The sequence below is a fragment of the Ornithorhynchus anatinus genome, chromosome 19, assembly GCF_004115215.2.
Source record: "Ornithorhynchus anatinus isolate Pmale09 chromosome 19, mOrnAna1.pri.v4, whole genome shotgun sequence".
In the NCBI taxonomy this organism is placed as follows: domain Eukaryota; kingdom Metazoa; phylum Chordata; class Mammalia; order Monotremata; family Ornithorhynchidae; genus Ornithorhynchus; species Ornithorhynchus anatinus.
In genome coordinates this window covers 21,472,290-21,491,196 of record NC_041746.1, presented here as the reverse complement: position 1 = coordinate 21,491,196, position 18,907 = coordinate 21,472,290, and the positions used below count along the sequence as shown (strand labels likewise).

Here is an 18,907-nt window from a genome sequence, read left to right as displayed (position 1 = left end):
ACATTATTATTATTATTATTATTAATATTATTATCACTCTGTTGAATCCAAAGTTTCAAGGGACCCCGAAACGCCCGGGAGTTGAAGAGGTTTTGTCCTTACGCGGCCCGGTAAATCCTCCGATCGATAAACTAAACGCCGTCACAGACGGATTTTGAGCGGTCCTTATGTAGAGAAGCAGCGTGGCTCAGTGGAAAGAGCACGGGCTTGGGAGTCAGAGGTCATGGGTTCAAATCCCAGCTCTGCCACTTGTCTGCTGGGTGACCTTGGGCAAGTCATTTCACTTCCTCTGTGCCTCAGTGACCTCATCTGTAAAATGGGGACGAAGACTGTGAGCCCCACGTGGGACGACCCGATTCCCCTGTGTCTACCCCAGCGCTTACAACGGTGCTCGGCACATAGTAAGCGCTTAACAAATACCAACATTATTAGCACGGGCCTGGGAGTCAGAAGGTACGGGTTCGAGTCCCGACTCTGCCGCCTGTCGGCTGCGTGACCTCGCGCCAGCCGTTTCACTCGGTTACCTCGCCTGGAAATCGGGGAGCGAGACCGTGAGCCCCACGTGGGACGGGGACCGCGTCCAACCCCACTTCCTTGTATCCATCCCGAAACCTAGTACGGTGCCCGGCGCATGCGAACGTTTCAACACCACGACAGTTATTATTACTATTTAACCGCTGGATTTCTTTTTGCTTCCAGATTATTACCGACCAAAGCCAATCGATCGGACAATCGATGGTAGTTTGTGAGCGCCTGGGGGGGGAGACAGTACAGTCGCGTTGAAAAACACAATCTCTACCCATGAGGGATTTAATCTAGAGAGACGGTAACGTGAATTACAGATCGGGGAAATGGCCGAATGATAAAGAAATGGAAATAAGGGTTGTCGGGCTGAGGTGTCAAAGTGCTCAAGGGGAACGGACCCCTTGGACACTCGCTGTCTTCACCACTCTCTCTCCAAAAATCAGAGTCTTTTAGCAAAGACTTTGAGAAAATGCAGAGTCTTTTCGAGGTGGCTTCCCTATCTTTTCTGCCAGTCGCCAGGATTCACTCAATCGGATTTATCGAGTGCTTACTGTGTGCAGGGCACTGTACTGAGCGCTTGGGAGAGAGAGTGCGCGACCCCAATAAACAGATTCCCTGCCCACGGCAAACTTAGTCTACGAGGTCCCTCTCGGCGGGAACAGCGGGGCTTAAAATCCCCTCTCCCGGCGGCCAACACGTAATACCGTCAATTGCATAAAACAGTTTTATTTTCCGTTACTTATTTCATAATAATGACGACGGTGCCTGCTAAACGCTTACTCTGTGCCGTGCACTGTTCTAAGCGCCGGGGTAGATACAAGTTAATCAGGTCGGACACGGTCCCTGTCCCGCATTGGGCTCGCAGTCTTCATCCCCATTTTACAGATGAGGGAACTGAGGCCCGGAGATGTGCACTGACTTGTCCAAGGTCACGCAGCAGACAGGTGGCAGAGCCAGGATCAGAACCCAGGTCCTTCCGACTCCCAGGCCCGGGCCGCGTTCGCTGAGCCGTGATTTTTGTCCTCGCATCATCCCCGGGAGGGAGGGAAAAACAGGCACTCAGTAAAAAAACAGGTTTTTTTTGGATGAGGAAACCTGGGCAGAGAGAGGTTAAACGACTTGTCCAAGGTCACTCCCGGCAGGCCAGCAACAAAAATGGGGTCAGGAGCCAGGTCACCTGCCTCCCCAGACTTCCCGGCCTCCAGGCGACTTTACGGTTTATTTTCGGAGTGATCGGGTAGCGACGTATTTCTCGGGGTGACCGCGTACACCGCATCGGTTCTCACGGGCTCAGCTGACCCAGAAAGCTTGTCTGTTTACCGAGTTTCTCACTCGTTCCCCTGATGGATTTTTAATAAAATGTAGAACTAAAAGCGGAGTTATTCTTGTGGTATTTTCTTTAACGTACAACTAAAAGTGGAGTTGTTATTCTATTTTCTTAAAGCGCGTGAAGCACTGGGGTACGTACAAGTGATACAAGCACTGGGAAACATACACGGGGCTCGCAGGCAGACTACTTCCTCAAGCGCATTCAGTGCATTATATTATTAATATTTATATGTGATAATAATAATGCCTGTTAAGTCCTTACCGTGTGCCCGGCACCGGGAATCCAAACCAACTGAGACTCAGTCTTCATCCCCATTTTACAGACAGTGCAACTGAGGCACAGTGAAGTGACTTGCCCAAGGTCACACGGTATTCATTCATTCATTCGGTCATATTTATTGAGCGCTTACTGTGTGGAGAGGACTGTACTAAGCGCTTGGAAAGTCCAATTCAGCAATAGAGAGAGCCAATCCCTGCCCACACAGTCCAGAGGGGGGAAGAAGACATCACAACAAGCAAACAGGCATCGATATAAATAGAATTATAGATATAAATATATATATATATACGCTGTGGGGCGGGGAGGAGGGGAAGAGCAAAGGGAGCGCGTCGAGGTGACGCGGAAGGGAGGGGAACCGAGGAAAAGGGGAGGCCTAAGTAGATGAGATAGATAAGTAGGTAGGTGGCGGAGGCAGAATTAGAATCCAGGCCCAGGCTCTACCTACTAGGCTACGCTGCTTCCTTGTCCAAAAGGATTCTGTATACTTACTGTAGGTGATGATCCTGCGGGAATGCCTGTTTTTGGAAGATCTGTCGACTGGCTGTTCGTCACTCACTCCCCCTCCCTTTCCCGGAACGCTGGTTGGGGGTTTTAGCAAAATGGTTCCCGGCCCCATTTCCGTCGGCGAGATGTCTGGCGTCCCAGGAAAGTACGTCCCGGGATTTCCTAGGGTCTTCTTACAAAATCGACGCTCGGGATCAGCCAACGAGACGGGGAGGGAAATAAAACACGGGCTTGACCGGTGTGCGCGGAGAAGGGGCCGGAGGGGTGGAGCACGGGTCCGGTGTTCCTGGGGTCCCGGTCCGCGTCCGAAGACCACGGCGAAGGGCGGGATGCCCAGGGAAATTTGGGACGGCAGGGGTAAGCCAGTCTCGTAGCCCCTTTCGGCCATTTCCAGGGGCCTGACGGTATAGGAGAGCGGCTTCCGTGATGCGCGAGGTTCCCTCCCCGGTGAGTCGAATGATAATAAGGATTATAATAATGGCATCTGTTAAGCACTCACTACGTGTCGGGCCCTGAACCACGGGCTGGGGTGGATCCAAGCAATTCGGGTCGGACGCGGTCCCCGTCCCAAGTGGCGCTCACAGTCTCAATCCCCATTTTACAGGCGAGGTAACTGAGGCACAGAGAGGCGAAGAGACTCGCCCAAGGTCACGCAGCAGGGCCGGGAGTAGAACCCATGACCTTCTGTCTCCAGGCCCGTGTTCTACCCACTAGGCCAGGCCATACTGCATACGGGGGGGGGGAGGGGAGAACTCGGATTATTTCATATCTTTCTGATGCAGCACTGGATTACTTCCCCAATCTACGTTATTTTGGGGTAAAAATAGCCCACCGCCTCTTTGCAGAAACTCTCCCCCCAGACTCGCCTCTCCCTGCCCTTCTTCCAACATCCCCTCCCCTCCCACGAACGCAGAAATTGGGAGGAAAACCAGAGCGGCGGGACAGGAAAAGCCTCACGGATCGGGGGGGCGTCTCATTATTTGCCACAGCGGCCGACACTCCCCGCTCTGAGGAACCCACAGCAGGTTCAAAACCTCTCCTTCCGTTCGCTCGAGAACGAGGGCCCGCAGCGTAGAGCCATTCAGAACCCGAACAGCAGAGCGACGTGGAGCAGCGATTAATTTTCCCTTTACGGCAAATACCCGCCGCTACGCTTTTTCGGCCTTCGAATCCGGGCAGGGTCTCTTGGCCGTCCGCCCCCCGCTCCGATGTTAAAAAGCGGCAGCTGAGGACACACGGAAAGGTGACATTTTAGATTCTATTGAGTAAAGGAGGCAAGGAAGAGAAGCGTTTCGCCACTGAGTGAATCTGATGCCCGTCAAAGTTCCCGATGGTGCTTCCAGAAAATCTTCCCTTGGTATTTCTGTAAGAAACCGCTCCACTCTAACTGGCCGGAGAGAGTGCGCGTAGCCAATTTTTTTTGGCGGCCAGGGACTTAGATCTATTCCCCCTTTATTCCCTCTTCCATCTCACCATTAAAACTGGCCAATCAAATGCACCTCCGGACCCGTCTCCTGCCATTATCTGTTTCAGACGGATCGTTCTGGTTTTAGAAGAAATCCGTCTCTCGGTAAAGCCCCGCCCAGAGTTACAGGTTCAGCAGCGCCTGTGAGGACGAGGAAACGTTAAACGGGCGTTTACTGCAAAAAGTTTTTTATTTTAAAAATACGCTCTTCCAAGAGACCTACTTTTCTGTACAGTCATCTCGCTCTGAAAGATCATCCGAACACCACACCGAGAACGGACGGTTGAGAAAAGGCGCGATTTCCGCCGACACGTATCGTGCGCAGCGACAGAGGGAGAAGGGCCGAAAACGAGCACGTGAGAGGCGGTCCGATGCCGAAGGGCTCATCCGCTCTCGGGAGCCTCGTGGCGGGATCGGCCCGGTGGCCGGGCCTGCCGGTCCCCGGGACGGCGGGCTGGAATGTGGCTTCTCCTGGCCGGGCCCGGAGAAGCGTACGGCTGCCGCCGCGGTGGCCGAGGGTCGCGGCGACGCGCGACCGCGCGGGAGTCATCTTTCCCGGGGCCGGGGCCCCGGCTCCGCCCCGGAAACGGAACGGGGCGGCTCGGCCGAGTCGACGGCCGCAGGAGGGCGGGGACGCCGGGGATCCTCGGACCATCCCGCTGCCGCGTCCGGCCTCCGGGGTCCGTTGCTTTCCCGGGGGGGGGTCCGCGTCGGGACGTGCGCCGCCCGGCTCCCCAGCTCGGGTTCGGACGCTGGACTCGCCCGCTTTTTGGGGGGCGCGGGGCCCAGGGGGCGTTCGCTTATCGGGAGACCGAGCCCAGGGAGGGGTGCGGGGGTTCCGGGAGAAACACTCAGTGCGGCCTAGCACACGTTTGCGCGGTAAAGACGGGAGGAGCGAACACTGGTACGGAACGAGATCCAAGCTGCTGCAGCTCTTTTGTTTTGGCCATATAAATAATTCACATCGATCAATTCAAAGAACCCGGGAGGGAGGGCGAGTCCGCCGGGAACCGGGCCCCTCCGTCCCCCGCCCGCTTCGAAAGCCTCCCGGGAGCGACCGGCGTCTGCCGAGTTTGGAAACGGCAGCGGGGAGATGGGGTGGGATACCGCGAGCGGCCGAAGCGCTTCTTCAGTCCCACAGTTTGATGAGGCCATCCCAGCCGCACGTTATCACCTTGGAGGTCTCGTGGGGGTGCCACACCGCCCCTATGCAGACTTTGTCGTGAGCCTTGAATCGACTGTAGAGCTTGGTCGTCTTCCAGTCCCAGATATTCAGTTTCCCGTCCGCGTCGCCCGATATCACGTAGCTGTACGGAAAGAGAGATGATATCCCGTTGATTCGGACCGGGCGAATCCGAATCCGGGCGGGGGGAGGATGCGGAGGGTTCGGCCGACTCGGCACGCTCTCCGATTCGGCCCCCGACCGCGTGCTGAGCCGAAGAGAACGATCTGCCCGGGCCGAAAGGCCCGTAAGCCCGTTGGGGGCGGGGGATGTGGCTGCTTGCTGTCATAGCGTACTCTCCCAAGCGCTTAGAACAGTGCTCTGCACACAGAAAGCGCTCAGTAAATACGACTCGGTGAACGGATGAGGTCTCCGCCCCCGGGCAGTCTCAAGGCCAGAGCCGGGGGTTCTGAAACCTCTGGCTCACGTGTCCACGGTGGCCTTTCGCCCGTAGGGCGGCCGATCGACCAGCCGGTCCACGGTGTTTTGGGAAAGGAACTACGGCTGGGGAGGGGAGTGAGGCGGGTTGAGTTCCTTCAGTGGCACGGTGCAACTTCCAGGCCCCGTTCAACTCGCCCGCCTTCCGAGATTCCACAACCTCACACGCGTCCACGGGACGCACGTTCGACGGCTAGGGCTGCCCGGAGCTCCTTCCTCCTCCTGCCGTTTTGGCTTTTTTTAACCCCGCTTTTCAATCAGGAGGGGGGAACGGAGGGTCCCGGTTCCCGGAAGACTCGCCCTCCCTTGCGGGTTTTTGGAAACGAGCGATGTGAATCATTTTTTTCCCGGACATCGGGCCCGGCAGCCGGGTAACACCGGGACGTGCAAGCTTCTCGGCACAACCGTCCGGGTCTGAAAACCGAGGCGGGAGTAGGAAATGCGGATCGATGCACGGAGAGGTCTCGCCGCTCCAGGTTCTAACGGGGTGGTCCGCCGGGAGAGAGGAGTGGGAGAAGCCGGTCGGGGAAGGGGGACGTTTAGGAACATACTACAGAGGTGGAACCCACAGGCCCGGCCGATCGGACACGGGAGACCGTAAGCTCCTGGAGCACAGGGACAGGGTCCGTCAGCCCCGTACCACTCTGTCAACTTCCCCAGGCGCTTCGTTCAGCGTGCACCCGAGCGCTCGGTAAACACACCGCTGACTGAGGATGTTACAATCGAACGGGAGAGACGGGTGGACTGAAAACATGAGTTTGAATGTCGACATCCGGGGAGGGCCGATGTGCGGCCTCGAATTCCGGGGCGGGGAGTCCGTTCGACGCAGGGAGAGAGGGGTGGCCGTCGGAGATTACTTGGGACGTAATCCTGAAAAATATCCCGGCAGGAAGCGGCGGTTTTCGAGCAAGCGTGTTGTTTTCAATTTCCTTGAAAGACACCTACCTCATATCTGGTGAAAAATCCACCTGACAAGCATAGCCTGCCACCATATGACCCTTAAAGATTTTCTTCTTATTTAATCGAAATCTGTTCTGAGCTCCGAAAATCAAAATCTGATTATCCATCGACTGACAGGCCAACCATTTCCCTGTAAAGCAACGGAAGAGACAGCGCTTTGGGAAGAGTGATGACTTCTCCAGTGGCAATCTTTAGTTCTTTCCAACAGGGCATTCCCGACCGGACTACGGAGGGGGATCCGATGCCTCCGGCTAGCGGGTTCGCCAGGAGAGAAGAGAGACATCTAAGGGGTAGGATTTATCTGCGTGCCCAGAGGGTCCCGCTCACACGACAAGCCCGTTAAAACCTATGAGGATCTCTGTCAACGCCTTTCAAACCACTTTAGAACCCAGAGTCTAGTAATTTCCACTGCGAGTCTCCGAATTACTTCTGTTCCTTTAGCCAAAGGGGAACAAAAACGCACCTGAAAGTTGAAAAATTCATCTTGTCCGTTGAGGGGTGACGATATATTCACTAACGGGACCCAGCTTCCGAATTAAAAGCAGGCGAATTTAGGGTAAGCGGCACTAAAGCCGGAAACACACTTAGATTTTCGGATGTTTAGAGAGGTGAGCGCCAATTCAAGGACGAGAGGTTTCCCGATAACTCACCGTTGGGCGACAGGGTTACGGCCGGCATCGAATGCATGCTAGGTTCCGCGATGTATTTAAAATCCACGGGAATGTCCCTGGGAATTGAGAAATGCACGTGACGGAGTACGAGAGAAGCCTCATAAGAAAGTCTGGCTACGTCGGTTTCAACGACGACGCTCAGTCGGTTCTCCCCCTCTTTTCTCCCTCCTCTCCGCACACTTCGCCTTTCCGACACCAAACTACTCACTGCACCCTGAGCTCGGCTCTCTTGCCATCCGGTACAGTGACTGGCACATAGTAAGCGCCTAACCAATACCACAATTATCATCAACAACCCCCTTACTCACATCCTCCCTCCTGCTTGGAATTCCCTCCCTCTTCATATCTGACAGACCACCACTCTCCCCCTTTTCAGTTCCTCCTCAAGTGATGATGATGATGGGATGTGGTAAGCGTTTACTAGGTGCCCAAGCGCTGTTCCTACGCACTGAACTCTATTCTAAACGCCGATCACATCACCTCCATGTCAGCCTTTCCACACTAGTCTCATCTCCCCAGCCAATTCTCCCTCTCTTCTGTAGCATCTTAAATCCCTACCCTCTGAGCGCTAAGGTATTCACTCCCACCCTTTCGGCACTTCAAATTCGGTTGCCTTTCCTATCGAATTTATTTTCACGTCTGACTCCCCTTCTCGACTGTAAGACCCCAAGGTCGATTATACTCTCCTGGGTGCTCAGTACGGTGTTCTGCCCACAGTAAGTGCTCGCTTAATAATTCTGGGAAAAAAAAGATCCCAAAGGACAACTCCATTATACTCTCCCGGGTGCTCAGTACGGTGCTCTGCCCACACTAAGTGCTCGTTTAATAATTCTGGGGGAAAACAAAGAAATAAGTCCCCAGGCTCTCCTCCTGCCTCGGTGCTTTCCCCTCTCAACGAATGCTCTCTGCTGGTAAAGAGGCAAGACCCACCTGAAGTTTCTACTGGTGAGGGGCTGTGGCAAAATTTAAGAGGGGTGAGTGGAAAGAGGTGGGAAGGAGACAGTGGGGGAGAAAGGGAGGGAAGAAAAGGAGCGGTCGGGACGGGGGAGCGGAAGCCAAAGAACAATTTTCCATTCGGAGAGTCATCTCGCATCAGAGCCTACTTAGTTTTAGAACCGCATTAGAGAACAGAGTCCTAATGTACTGAAGGTGGATTTCCAGTAACCCACCGTGGGCAATTTCTATCGCATTCAGACAGTTGCCCCAAGTAGCCAACATCTCGGTATCAATTTCTAGCAGAAAGTCTGCCGACCGATGTTTATTAAATTCGATACTCTGAAGAGGCCACTGTGACTTAGCAACTAAGCAAGAGCAAAGTATAATGTTCAGTTTAAAAATTCCTTCCTCAAATAAAGGCCAAGGCAATATATGCTCTCTGTGGATTTTAACCATCGGTCCCCCAATATTGAGTGGTCATTACGTGCAGAACGCTGGACCGAGCGCTCAGGAGGGTACAATGCGAGAGTCGGTAGACGCCTTCCTGGCGGACAAGGGGCTGACAATTTAGAGGGGGTGACAGACATGAACATAAATTACAGATATCAATGGTATTAATGAATAATAACAACTGCGGTATTCGTGAAGCACTTACTATGTGCCGGACACTGTACTAAGTCGTGGGGTGGAAGTGCTGAGTTTTGAAAACCTCTCTACGAGACACATTTTGGGCAGCCGGAGGGTCGAAGAGCGATAAACGGAGGACGGGGGACGCCGACCTCCAGCTCGACCGCCCGCGAGAGGCCGCGGAACCCGTACAGCACGGGGACCGGTGAGGGGTCGCTCCCGTGGGAGCGTCTTCGGGAGGGCCAAGGCGGGCCAAATGTGTCAGCAAACATCCGATGCGAACATTTACCGTTCAGAGATAAGCAGTAATTGCATTTTTCAAGTTCCTCCATCGTTTTTAAAAAAGAAAAGCAAACCGTCGTTTGAAGAGAAGGTCCCTAAGAGGCTGAAAGATGTCGGGGGCGGGAAATTTTTTTAACACAGTCTCAGAGTGCATTCGGTTCTGTCAGAAGGCAGGTTTTCGTTACCCGTTTTGGGTGAGATTGTGACACCTAACGCAGCTGGTTCTGCGCTGCGGAAAACTAAAACTTTATCATTCGTTCCCTCTCTGTTGGCGAGCACAAGCGCCAAATCACTTCCGTCACCAAGTCAGGGTCCTTCCAGACGGTCACGGGCCGGCAGAAGGTCTGCCGTCACATGCTTTCCGATAACACACACTGGAAAATTTGTGTTAGGGCAGAACTGACGGTCATGAGTCTCTCTGCCGTAATAACGTACTTTGAGGCACAGCATTTGATTAGAAAAACTCCCAACCAAACGGAGCCGTGATTAGGGAGACTGGGCTCTTGAAAAGAAAACACATGCCCAGCTTCTGGAAGTGACACTTCATGTGACCGAACATATTTGCTGAGAGAACACTAAGTTATAGGCGGCGAAATAGGGAGGTGGATATGGAATACATTTAGAGTTCATGAACAGAGGAGCCAGATTGAGAAACTCATCAGCCAATAATACTTATTAACTTCCTCCTGAGCCAAGATCATCGCCCTGTGCTCTTGGGAGAGTAAAACAGAGTTAAAAAACGCACACTGCCCGGCCTCGGGGATCTTAGAATCTAACGGGGAGACAGGAGACAGAGGAAGGGACAAAAAGGAGGACAGAGAATGAAGAGATGTATGAGAGAATAATAAAATGATGATGATAATAACCTACCCTCCCTCCTATTTAGATTGTGAGCCTTATGGGGGATAGGGGCTCTCCCCAATCTGATTATCTCACATCGACTCTAGTGCAGAGAACTAGGAAATTCAGGAAATTCAACACTTACCACTCCCAGACTCTGAGACTCTTGTCATCAGATGTACTCACGAACCGTCGATTCTCATCCACAAAGACGATGGTGTTGACGGCGCCCAAATGTCGGTCGTATTCCTGCACGATTTCCCCACTGCGAATGTCCCACTATCGTTGAAAGAGAAAGGAGAGATGAACTGTTAGAGACAGTTAGAGACAGCGTGGAATGGAGTCTTAACCGTGGGGGGAAATGGATGAGGTTCTCTCTAAACAGAACACATCTTCAAATAAAACCACAATCGGTGCCGGTCAACCCCAACCGAAGCTTCCGTTTCGGATAACGGGTCAAGCCGATGACCAAACACGGGTCCCCAGACATTTCCGGTTAAGACTTACTTGTACGATCTTCTTGTCCGACATCCCAGCGACGAAGAGATTCTGTTTATCTTCGTCCGGATTGAATTTGACGCAGTAGGGAACTTTCCGATTGGTAAACCTTGAAATGCACTGCCCTAAAAACCAATACACGGTTGTGTATCGGCGAAACCGAGCCGCTCGGCGAAGGCTAAAGACGTTCGAGCGGACGTCGGGCCGCCCGCCACCCTGCCACGTTCGCTCCCACCCTCGCCGGGCTGGGCCCAGGGCCCACGAGCAGAAGCTCCAGGGATGGGAGCTCGATCTGGAAAATGGCAGCAGCACCCCTGAACCGGGAGCGGCACAGGAACCGGAGGGTGGGCAACCGAGTACGATGCACGGTTTGGCTTAGGAGAGCCCAAAATATACTTCGCTTACAAAAACCTTACCTGTTTCTGTGTCCCAGAGCTTGAGATACCTGTCGTAAGCGGCACTGAGGAACTGGGTCCCGGCGCCGTTAAAGCAGATATCTCTGACAGCCTTGCTGTGTCCTTAGGGGAGGAGAAAATTGGGGCCGAGGGTTACCGCCGGGGAAGCCGGTGTTTTGGCATTTCCGACGCACCTGCTTTTTTTCACGAATTGTAATCAGCACTAGGGGAGTAGATTAAAGTAGGAAACCGTCTTGGTCTGGCTCTCTCCGCACTTATTCTTGCTCTTCTCCCACGGCGACCAGCCCCCACACACTTCTGCGCCTCTAACGTCAATCTGCTCACTCGCCCTCGTCGTCGACCCTTTGCCCGCCTGGAAGCCTCCCCCCTCCTTACATCCAACCATCTATTACTCTCCCCACCTTCGCAGCCTAAAATTTCATCTCCTGCAGGAGGCCTTCCCTGACTCTCTCCCATCTCTGCACCCCATCTTCCTTCCCTACTACACCCCTCGTGCACTTGAATCTGAACCCCCTAAGCTCTCGGGTACTAATTCCACTCCCCAGCCCATTCTGTGCAATCGATCATATTTATCGAGCACTTGAGAGCAGAGCACTAAACACTAGGGAGAGTCCACTAAAACAGATCTGGTAGACGTGTTCTCGGCCCACAGAGAGCTTAGCGTCTAGGGGGTGCGTCTTTACACTCGGTTTGATATCTTTAAGTATTTTTTAAGCGCTTACTATGTGACACTCACTGTTCTAAGCTCTGGGGTAGAAACAAGGTGAGGCTCGCAGATTTAATCCCCATTTTACGGATGAGGGAACTGAGGCCCAGAGAAGTTAGGCGAGGTAGCGGGTGGGCGAGAGGCCGGTGGTGAGATGGAAGAGATCGAGGCACAGTGAGAAGCTTAGCGTTACAGGAAGGGAGCGTGAGGGCAGGGTCGTAGTAGGAGAGTGGCAGGGTGATAAGGTGATCGAATGCTTTAAAGCCAAGACTGAGGAGTCTGTGTCCGGCGCAGAGGGAGATGGAAGGGCGTGAACCCGAGTGTGCCGACGGTAGAACGTGAGAAAGGGAAATAGATCTTTGGCTACAAAGGACAAGGGCGCTCAGGCTGATATTTCAAGAGCAAGGCAAAGGTCAGGCACGCCGTACTTAGGAAAGAGAAAGGAACATTACCGATAAATGTCCTCAGACAGCGCCGATCCCCATAAACTTCCCACAGCTGCAAAAGGGAAGAGAGATATTAACCTCTCGACGACGACGCGACGCATTTGCAGGAGACGGTCAGGGGTACCGTCTGCCTTGCTTTGAGCTGTTTCTGCTTTACCCGGGAACTGAAAATGCCGCCTCACTAATACGCGAGCAAAAATGTAGCCTGAAACAAGATCTTTCCCCAGAATTTCTGGTTGGGAAATAAAGAAGAAAGATTAGCTTTTCACGTAGGGACCAAAGCAGTCAGGTAGGGACACCATTTCGCCTCGCCCGGTGCTGACCCTTTCCGGGTTCAAAGTAGAGTAGGGTGCAGGCCCCTAGTAACCAACTTCCCTGGTCATGTCGCTTTCAGTCACCGCAGACCGAGTGGCCAAATATTCTCTTTACAGACAGAAGACGGCTACCTCTTTTAGCAGATTTCTTCAAAGAAGCCACACCCCTGTCCGAAGAGACCCAGGCTGGGATGGGGGTGGCTTGCGCTGGCTCGCTTCGTCTCTCCGCCTCGCCCCGCTCCCGCTTTCCCCCGCCCGTGAGGATCCGCGCCTCTCCCTGGGGGACGAGATCGCATCTACCGACTCTCCCGAGGGCCGAGCGCAGCGCTCGGCACACGGTCAGCGCTCGCTGAATACCCGATTGATGAATTACGGTTGTGGTCTTCCGTCTGTGAGGCTTGGCCACCTTCGGTATCCATTCATTCACCCTACTGTATTTACTGGGGGCTCACTGGGTGCAGAACACTGTACTGAGCGCTTGGCAGAGTACAACAGAACAATAAGCAGACATTCCCTGCCCACAACAAGCTTACGGCCCAGAGGGAGGGACAGATATTAATATAAACAAATATACAAATTACAGATATGTAGAAAAGCGCTATGGGGCTGGGCATAAGTTAGACTTCCGAATGAATATCAACGATAGAACGGTTGGGTCCCAACCAAGCTTTTTTCTTTTACAAGAAACCAGTGAGCCTAATAAGAGCCAGCTATTCATTTCACAGATAAAACTAAAATATTAGGGGACCATATCTAAAATTCCCCCAAAATGAGAAACCGGGTGGCCCTAAAATGTATCAAACGCCGTCGAGTCGTTTCCGACTCCTAGAAATCTTTTTTAAAAAAGGTTGATATCGCTCTTTAGGTGACAGCAATCTATTCCAGCTGGCTTTTATCATGGGATCACCATTTTCAGAAAAAATCTGAACACGAGAATTGACTTCTTGCCAGAAAACCTTCCCATTTTCTTAGTCAAGCTAGCGTTTCAATCTGTTATATCTGAGGGGCTAGAGAGGGAGAGAGCTCAGGGCTGGAGATGCAGATCTGCGTGTCATGGGCACAGAGGCGGCAGTTGAAGCCGTGTGAGCCGACGAGTTTTCCAAGGCCGTGGGTTTGGACGGAGAATAGACGGAGACCCAGAACTAGCCTCGCTCCCAGTGATAAACCCTAGTGGATATAAAGAAAGGGCAGCGTTTTCAAGCTCTACGAAGGCCGCACTCCCGTTTTATCCAGACCCCTGACAAAATCTGGAAGAGAGCTTACCTTCATTTTACAGTCCATGGAGGAGGACAGTAACAAATGACCAGAGAGGGGAAACAGCCTGACCGCACTGACGCCCTGTACGGGAAAACGAACACCGATGTCAACCACGAGGAAAACGTTCTGACGTGAAAATACCTGCCCGCGTCGGTCCCGAATAAGACCAGGTTCATCTTTCCCTCACTCTCCTTCCCCCCCTGTAAGAAATTCATTTTGAAACGACTCGGTAAAACCAAGAGTCTCGGCCATCCGGGAAGAGCAACGCTTCTCGAATGACTTTCCGCTCCGTTTCCGCGCGGGATGGGTGACCTACCAGGGAGTAAATATGGGCGGCATATCCGCGGGAGGGCTGCTGAGGGAAGAAGAGCAGAAGGTTCTCGGGAAAACCAAGCTTCCGACAATACTGCCTCCCAGCTGACAACGGGAGTTAATTACCGAGGAAATACCTCTCTAATTATTAATTAATGATTCAATTTCCAAGCCCGCCTCTTCACCGTGAAACTAAAATTGAAAAAAAAAAGAAAGGAAACTATTATACCTACTTTGGTATGTCCAGACCACACGTGGATCTGTTTTTTGGGAAGGTAGCATTTCTCCGGAGGTACCGGAGAACGGAGATTAACGCCGACGTCCTGAGGAACGTGAAGATAGGATCTTCCCTGGTAGTCATACATTTCTTTAACTGAAGAAACAGAAAAAAGACGACGCTTGGTCTCTAAAAGCCTTCTTTTTGAGAGCACTACAAAATGCTTACGACGTCCTGCTCTACGTTAGTTTTAATGCCTTACTCGAAGTCCAACTTCCAGCATTTCCATCTGTCACCCTGGGAATATCAGTGCTGTTTGCGACTGTGGAGAGTATGCCGAAATTCCCACATGACCGCACGTCATATTTTAAATTCTTTTGAGGGGAAATTGATTTCTTTCTTACCAACGGGTCTGTATTACGGAGACACGAGAAATAGTTTCTCTTTCAACTAACGCACAGCAACAACACTGCGGTGAGGAGTACGTTACCGTGTAAGATGGTCTTCTCCTCTCCAGGTTTGTCATCTTCATGTTTGCCTTTCTTCTGCCTCTTGGCCGTTATTTCATCCAACTCTTTCTGTTCTTCCTACGGAAACCAAATATTGAACAATCAGTGTTTCATCTATTTTCAGCCTCCCTAATGCCTTATTGTTGCCACCAAATGATCGGGCCTCTGAAATAAGCGGAAACCCCCTGATTAATAATAGCAATGATACTAATAATTTTGGTAGTTGTTAAGCGTTTACTATATGTCAAGAACGGACCAAAGTGCTGGGGTAGACGGAAGTTAATCAGGTCTATCGTAGTCCCCGTCCCACAGTAGGATTGAATCCCTATTTTACAGATTGAATCTCTATTTTACAGATGCGGGTAACCGAGGTACAAAGAAGTTAAGTGACTTATGCAGGGTCCTACAGCAGGCAAGTGGCGGGGCTGGGATTAGAACCCAGGTCCTCCGAACGCCCAGGCCCATCTCCATTTCCACTAGGCCACGCTGCATCCTTCTCAACGCCTCACGGTGCTGAGCATAAATTGGGAAACGCTTTGGAAAAACACGAAACACGGAGCTATTTGGGGGTTCTAAAATGATGATGATCATCATCGGTGAACGTGTTCACAGCAATGCACCGCAATGAGCGAGACTTGATTAAAAGACAGTCAGGCGAACGAAAGAACATAGGAAACGCCGGCACTGCAGATCCGAACAGAGCAGGTGAACGGAAGGGCTACTCGGGACCGGGACTGAAATCTCACACAAGTTTGAGCTGCCGGCCGTATTCTCTTGAAAGCTCAATAAGTGGAAGGCACGGACATCGGGGTCAAGTATCAGTAAGAGACGGTGTCCCACTTCCGTCCCCACGAGGAACCAACAACTGATGTGACAGGTGGGGAGACAAAAGGGAGACGCACTGCTATGACATATAACTCCCAGTACGGAGTTATCAGATCTCCCCTCCGAAATACGGAGGCGGTCGCTTTGCCGAGAGACCGGGGCTCCTGTAAACTACGGGACAGTTTCCACGAGGGCGGACGAGGTCGGTAGGCTCGGAGGAGTGCGAGAGAGGCGACCGGAGGGCTTAAGAGCGGTACCGGCTGGAGAATTTGAGACAACTATGGAAAACAAACACACAGACACACACATTCCCCACTCCATCACGCTTTTCTAGTGCGGGAGTAGTCTAAATCCAGCAAGGGCCCATCGGGATTGGATTCCAAATGTCCCCGGGGGCTGAAGGAAAGGGACCCTGCAGTTTCAGAAGGTCCCAGGAACCGCAAGACTTCCAGTGGTGGGGTTTTGCCTGAAGACCCCAAGGTCCCATTTTAGAATCTTGGCACACGTTCTCAAAACGAATGAGACGCTCCGACGGGAAAGGAAACGGGGCACTAAAAAAGTAAATGGAAACAAGATACCTCTAAAATGGCGATCAAAATAATAACTGAGGGACAGAGAAGTGCAGGGCTACCACTCTCCTGAGTTAGAAAGGGACGGGAGAATCTGGCCCTGGGCCGTCGCCCCCGAAATCTGGTGAAGGAGGGGGGTGACGGCGTGGTGATGATAAAGCACGTTTCCTAACGGGATGGGAAAAATATAGTCGGCGCCAGCTTCATGCATCATTTTTCAAGCCCTGCATCTCACAAATTAAACAGAAAAAAAAATAACCCAGAGAAAAAGCTCAAGTAAAAGTCAAAATCCATTTTTGAGTAAGAAGAAAAACCCAGCTGGGGACATAATTATATCTGACTTTCCTCCCAAATCCCATTTTGGCACCGCACTTGGCTGCCAATCATCCCACAGGGGCACTCCGGCTCACTTCTGCACAGGCACCTCCCTACACAAGCACAAGGGAGGGAGGAAACACTTACCTCTGAAGGTTTGGCCACATCTTTCTCATCCACGTATTTAGCCCAGGGACCCAGGAAACCGTCAATATTTGAGGCATCATTTTCTTTGAACTTCTTCCTCTTTTCGGTTTTCTTCTGTCCGGTCTCAAACACGGTTAGACCTGTGATCAAGAGGCGGCTCTGAATTGGGTATTTACAACCTTAAATGCTTTTCTACGGTGACTACATCTCAAAGGCCCGCTCTTTGAGATGACACCTAAGAAATCTCCACGACAGAACACCCACGGTTCTCCGGCCTCCGTCCCAGAACTGACCGCTTCGCCCCGGGGTTTGGAATCCCTCTGGATTTGGAGTAAAGACGTCTACAACCTCTATGGCATCTGGTGCACGTCACCACACCAGTCAAGGATAAAGCAATTTTTTAGGACCCTGCCCGTGTCCAGTCTCTCTCAAAGATACACAAGCCTAGGGATGGGGAGGGAAAAGAAAGGGATTTTTAAACGGTCATTTCTAACTTTCAGGACGTACGGCAAGGAAGGTAACTATCACAGTGCTCCTCCCCGAATCCGGTGGCCAGTACTGGCGTAGTGGATAGAGCCCGGGCTCTGCCACTTGTCTGCCTTGTGACCGTGGGTAGGTCGCTTCACTTCTCTGGGCCTCAGTTACCTCATCTGTAAAATGGGGATTGAAACTGTGAGCCCCAAGTACGCTGTATCCATCCCAGCGCTTAGTACAGGGCTTGGCACACAGTAAGTGCCTAACAAATACCATAATAATAATAATAGTTATTATTATTACTGGAGTTGGAGCCCTGGCCTGGATAGACTACTGGTCTGCCCAATCAATCAAGGGTGTCTACTGAGCTTACGCCGTGAAGAGCATTCTGCTACGTCTTTGGGAGAGTACAACACAACAGAATTCGCAGTCCCCTCCCCCGCCCGTAACGAGCCCGGTAATGCCGTTTTCCTTATCTTTCTGCCTCCGGTGGCTTGCATTTTGGAAAAACCCAACAGTTCGACTTCACTCAATAAACCAAAATAACGACGAGCCTGCACACGCGGCACCTGTCCCCTCCCTGTGTATCGCCGTTACGAGATTTTGGGGGGGGGGGTGAGGGACTATTTCAAAGACATTTACTATGACCGAGGTCGGAGAATCGCCCTTCGATTTGAAGATAATGCCGCAAAGAGGGACCCTACATCTTGGGGGAGTCTTCCGCTAGACTAATAAGCTCTTGGTTAGCAGGGAGAGGGCCCACCAACTCTGTCCTGTTGTACTTTCCCAAGCGCTTAGTACGGCAAACGTCAACAGACGCCACCGACTGCCCTGAAAGAAAATCGCTTGCACCATTTGCCCGCGGAAATCGAGCGCCCACACCTTTTCTGGCCCGTTCGGATGCGCGTTGCCTTGACGCCGGTGGTTAAAGAGGGTGAAAGGCGTGACTTATACGTGCTTCAGTGTGGCGTGTTGGCGGTGGAGATCTACACTGAGTCACCCACTCTCTCAAGCCCAGCAATCAGTAAGTCGATCGTACTCACTGAGCGCTTGCGACGGGCAGAACACCGTGCTAAGCGCTTGGCAGAGTACACGCCGACAGAATTAGCCGTCGTGTTCCCTGGCTACACCGAGCTGACAGTCTATGACTAGATAATTTAGAATAATTTAGAGACGGCTACATGTGTCCCGCGGGGTTGGGCGGTGGGGTGAACGGCTAGTGTCTAAAGGACGGAGAAGGATGTGCGGCGGTGACGCAGAGGGGAGAATGAGCCGGGGAGAAGAGGTCTTAATGCGGGGAAGACCCCTTGGAGATGTGACCCCGGTAATGCCTGGAAGGTGGAAAAGCCATATTTTTCTATGCCTCGCTCTCTTCAGTTGTCAAACGGCAACTGAATAGTCTCCCCTTAGACCGCGTGCCCCACGCAGACAGGGACCGGGCCAGATCCAACTGTATCAGCACGGTGTTTGGAACGTAACGCTTAGCGGATACCCCCGGGCCCAAGAGGGACGTATCAGACGACAGTTTGGGAGAATGGGTTTGATCTCCGGCCAGAGGAGAACTCAAAAGCGGCAGACCTGCTGCGCTCTCATCCACTTTTTACTTCGATGCTCAGAATGGTTTGGTACAGGTCGACAGAGAAGGTGGGTTCACGTCACTTTACGTAGCGCTGCAATTTAAATACGGATTCCCTAATGCCAACGTCCCCGAGTCATTTTAAGCGACCCCAACCTCGCCCCCAACTACCAGCCGGAGCGTGAGTATTAGAAACGAGTGTCAGTCGTGAAGGAATCGAAACGATAGCTGCGGACCAAAACAAGCT

General features: G+C 52.3%; 1 protein-coding gene across 1 annotated transcript in view; it reads right to left on the bottom strand.

Annotated features, from left to right (window-relative positions):
- Window positions 1-4,274: 4,274 nt before the first annotated feature.
- CDC40 (cell division cycle 40) overlaps window positions 4,275-18,907 on the bottom strand; it is a 32,141-nt gene continuing 17,508 nt past the window's right edge. Inside the window, exons 5-15 of the mRNA XM_007670756.3 lie at window positions 16,611-16,750; window positions 14,736-14,832; window positions 14,262-14,401; window positions 13,723-13,797; window positions 12,152-12,197; window positions 10,994-11,095; window positions 10,587-10,702; window positions 10,225-10,358; window positions 7,374-7,450; window positions 6,709-6,853; window positions 4,275-5,410 (exon numbers count right to left, since the gene is read on the bottom strand). Of these exons, the coding sequence (XP_007668946.2) occupies window positions 5,233-5,410; window positions 6,709-6,853; window positions 7,374-7,450; window positions 10,225-10,358; window positions 10,587-10,702; window positions 10,994-11,095; window positions 12,152-12,197; window positions 13,723-13,797; window positions 14,262-14,401; window positions 14,736-14,832; window positions 16,611-16,750 (1,250 nt within the window). The 3' untranslated portion in view covers window positions 4,275-5,232. The remainder of the gene's footprint in view (window positions 5,411-6,708; window positions 6,854-7,373; window positions 7,451-10,224; window positions 10,359-10,586; window positions 10,703-10,993; window positions 11,096-12,151; window positions 12,198-13,722; window positions 13,798-14,261; window positions 14,402-14,735; window positions 14,833-16,610; window positions 16,751-18,907) is intronic.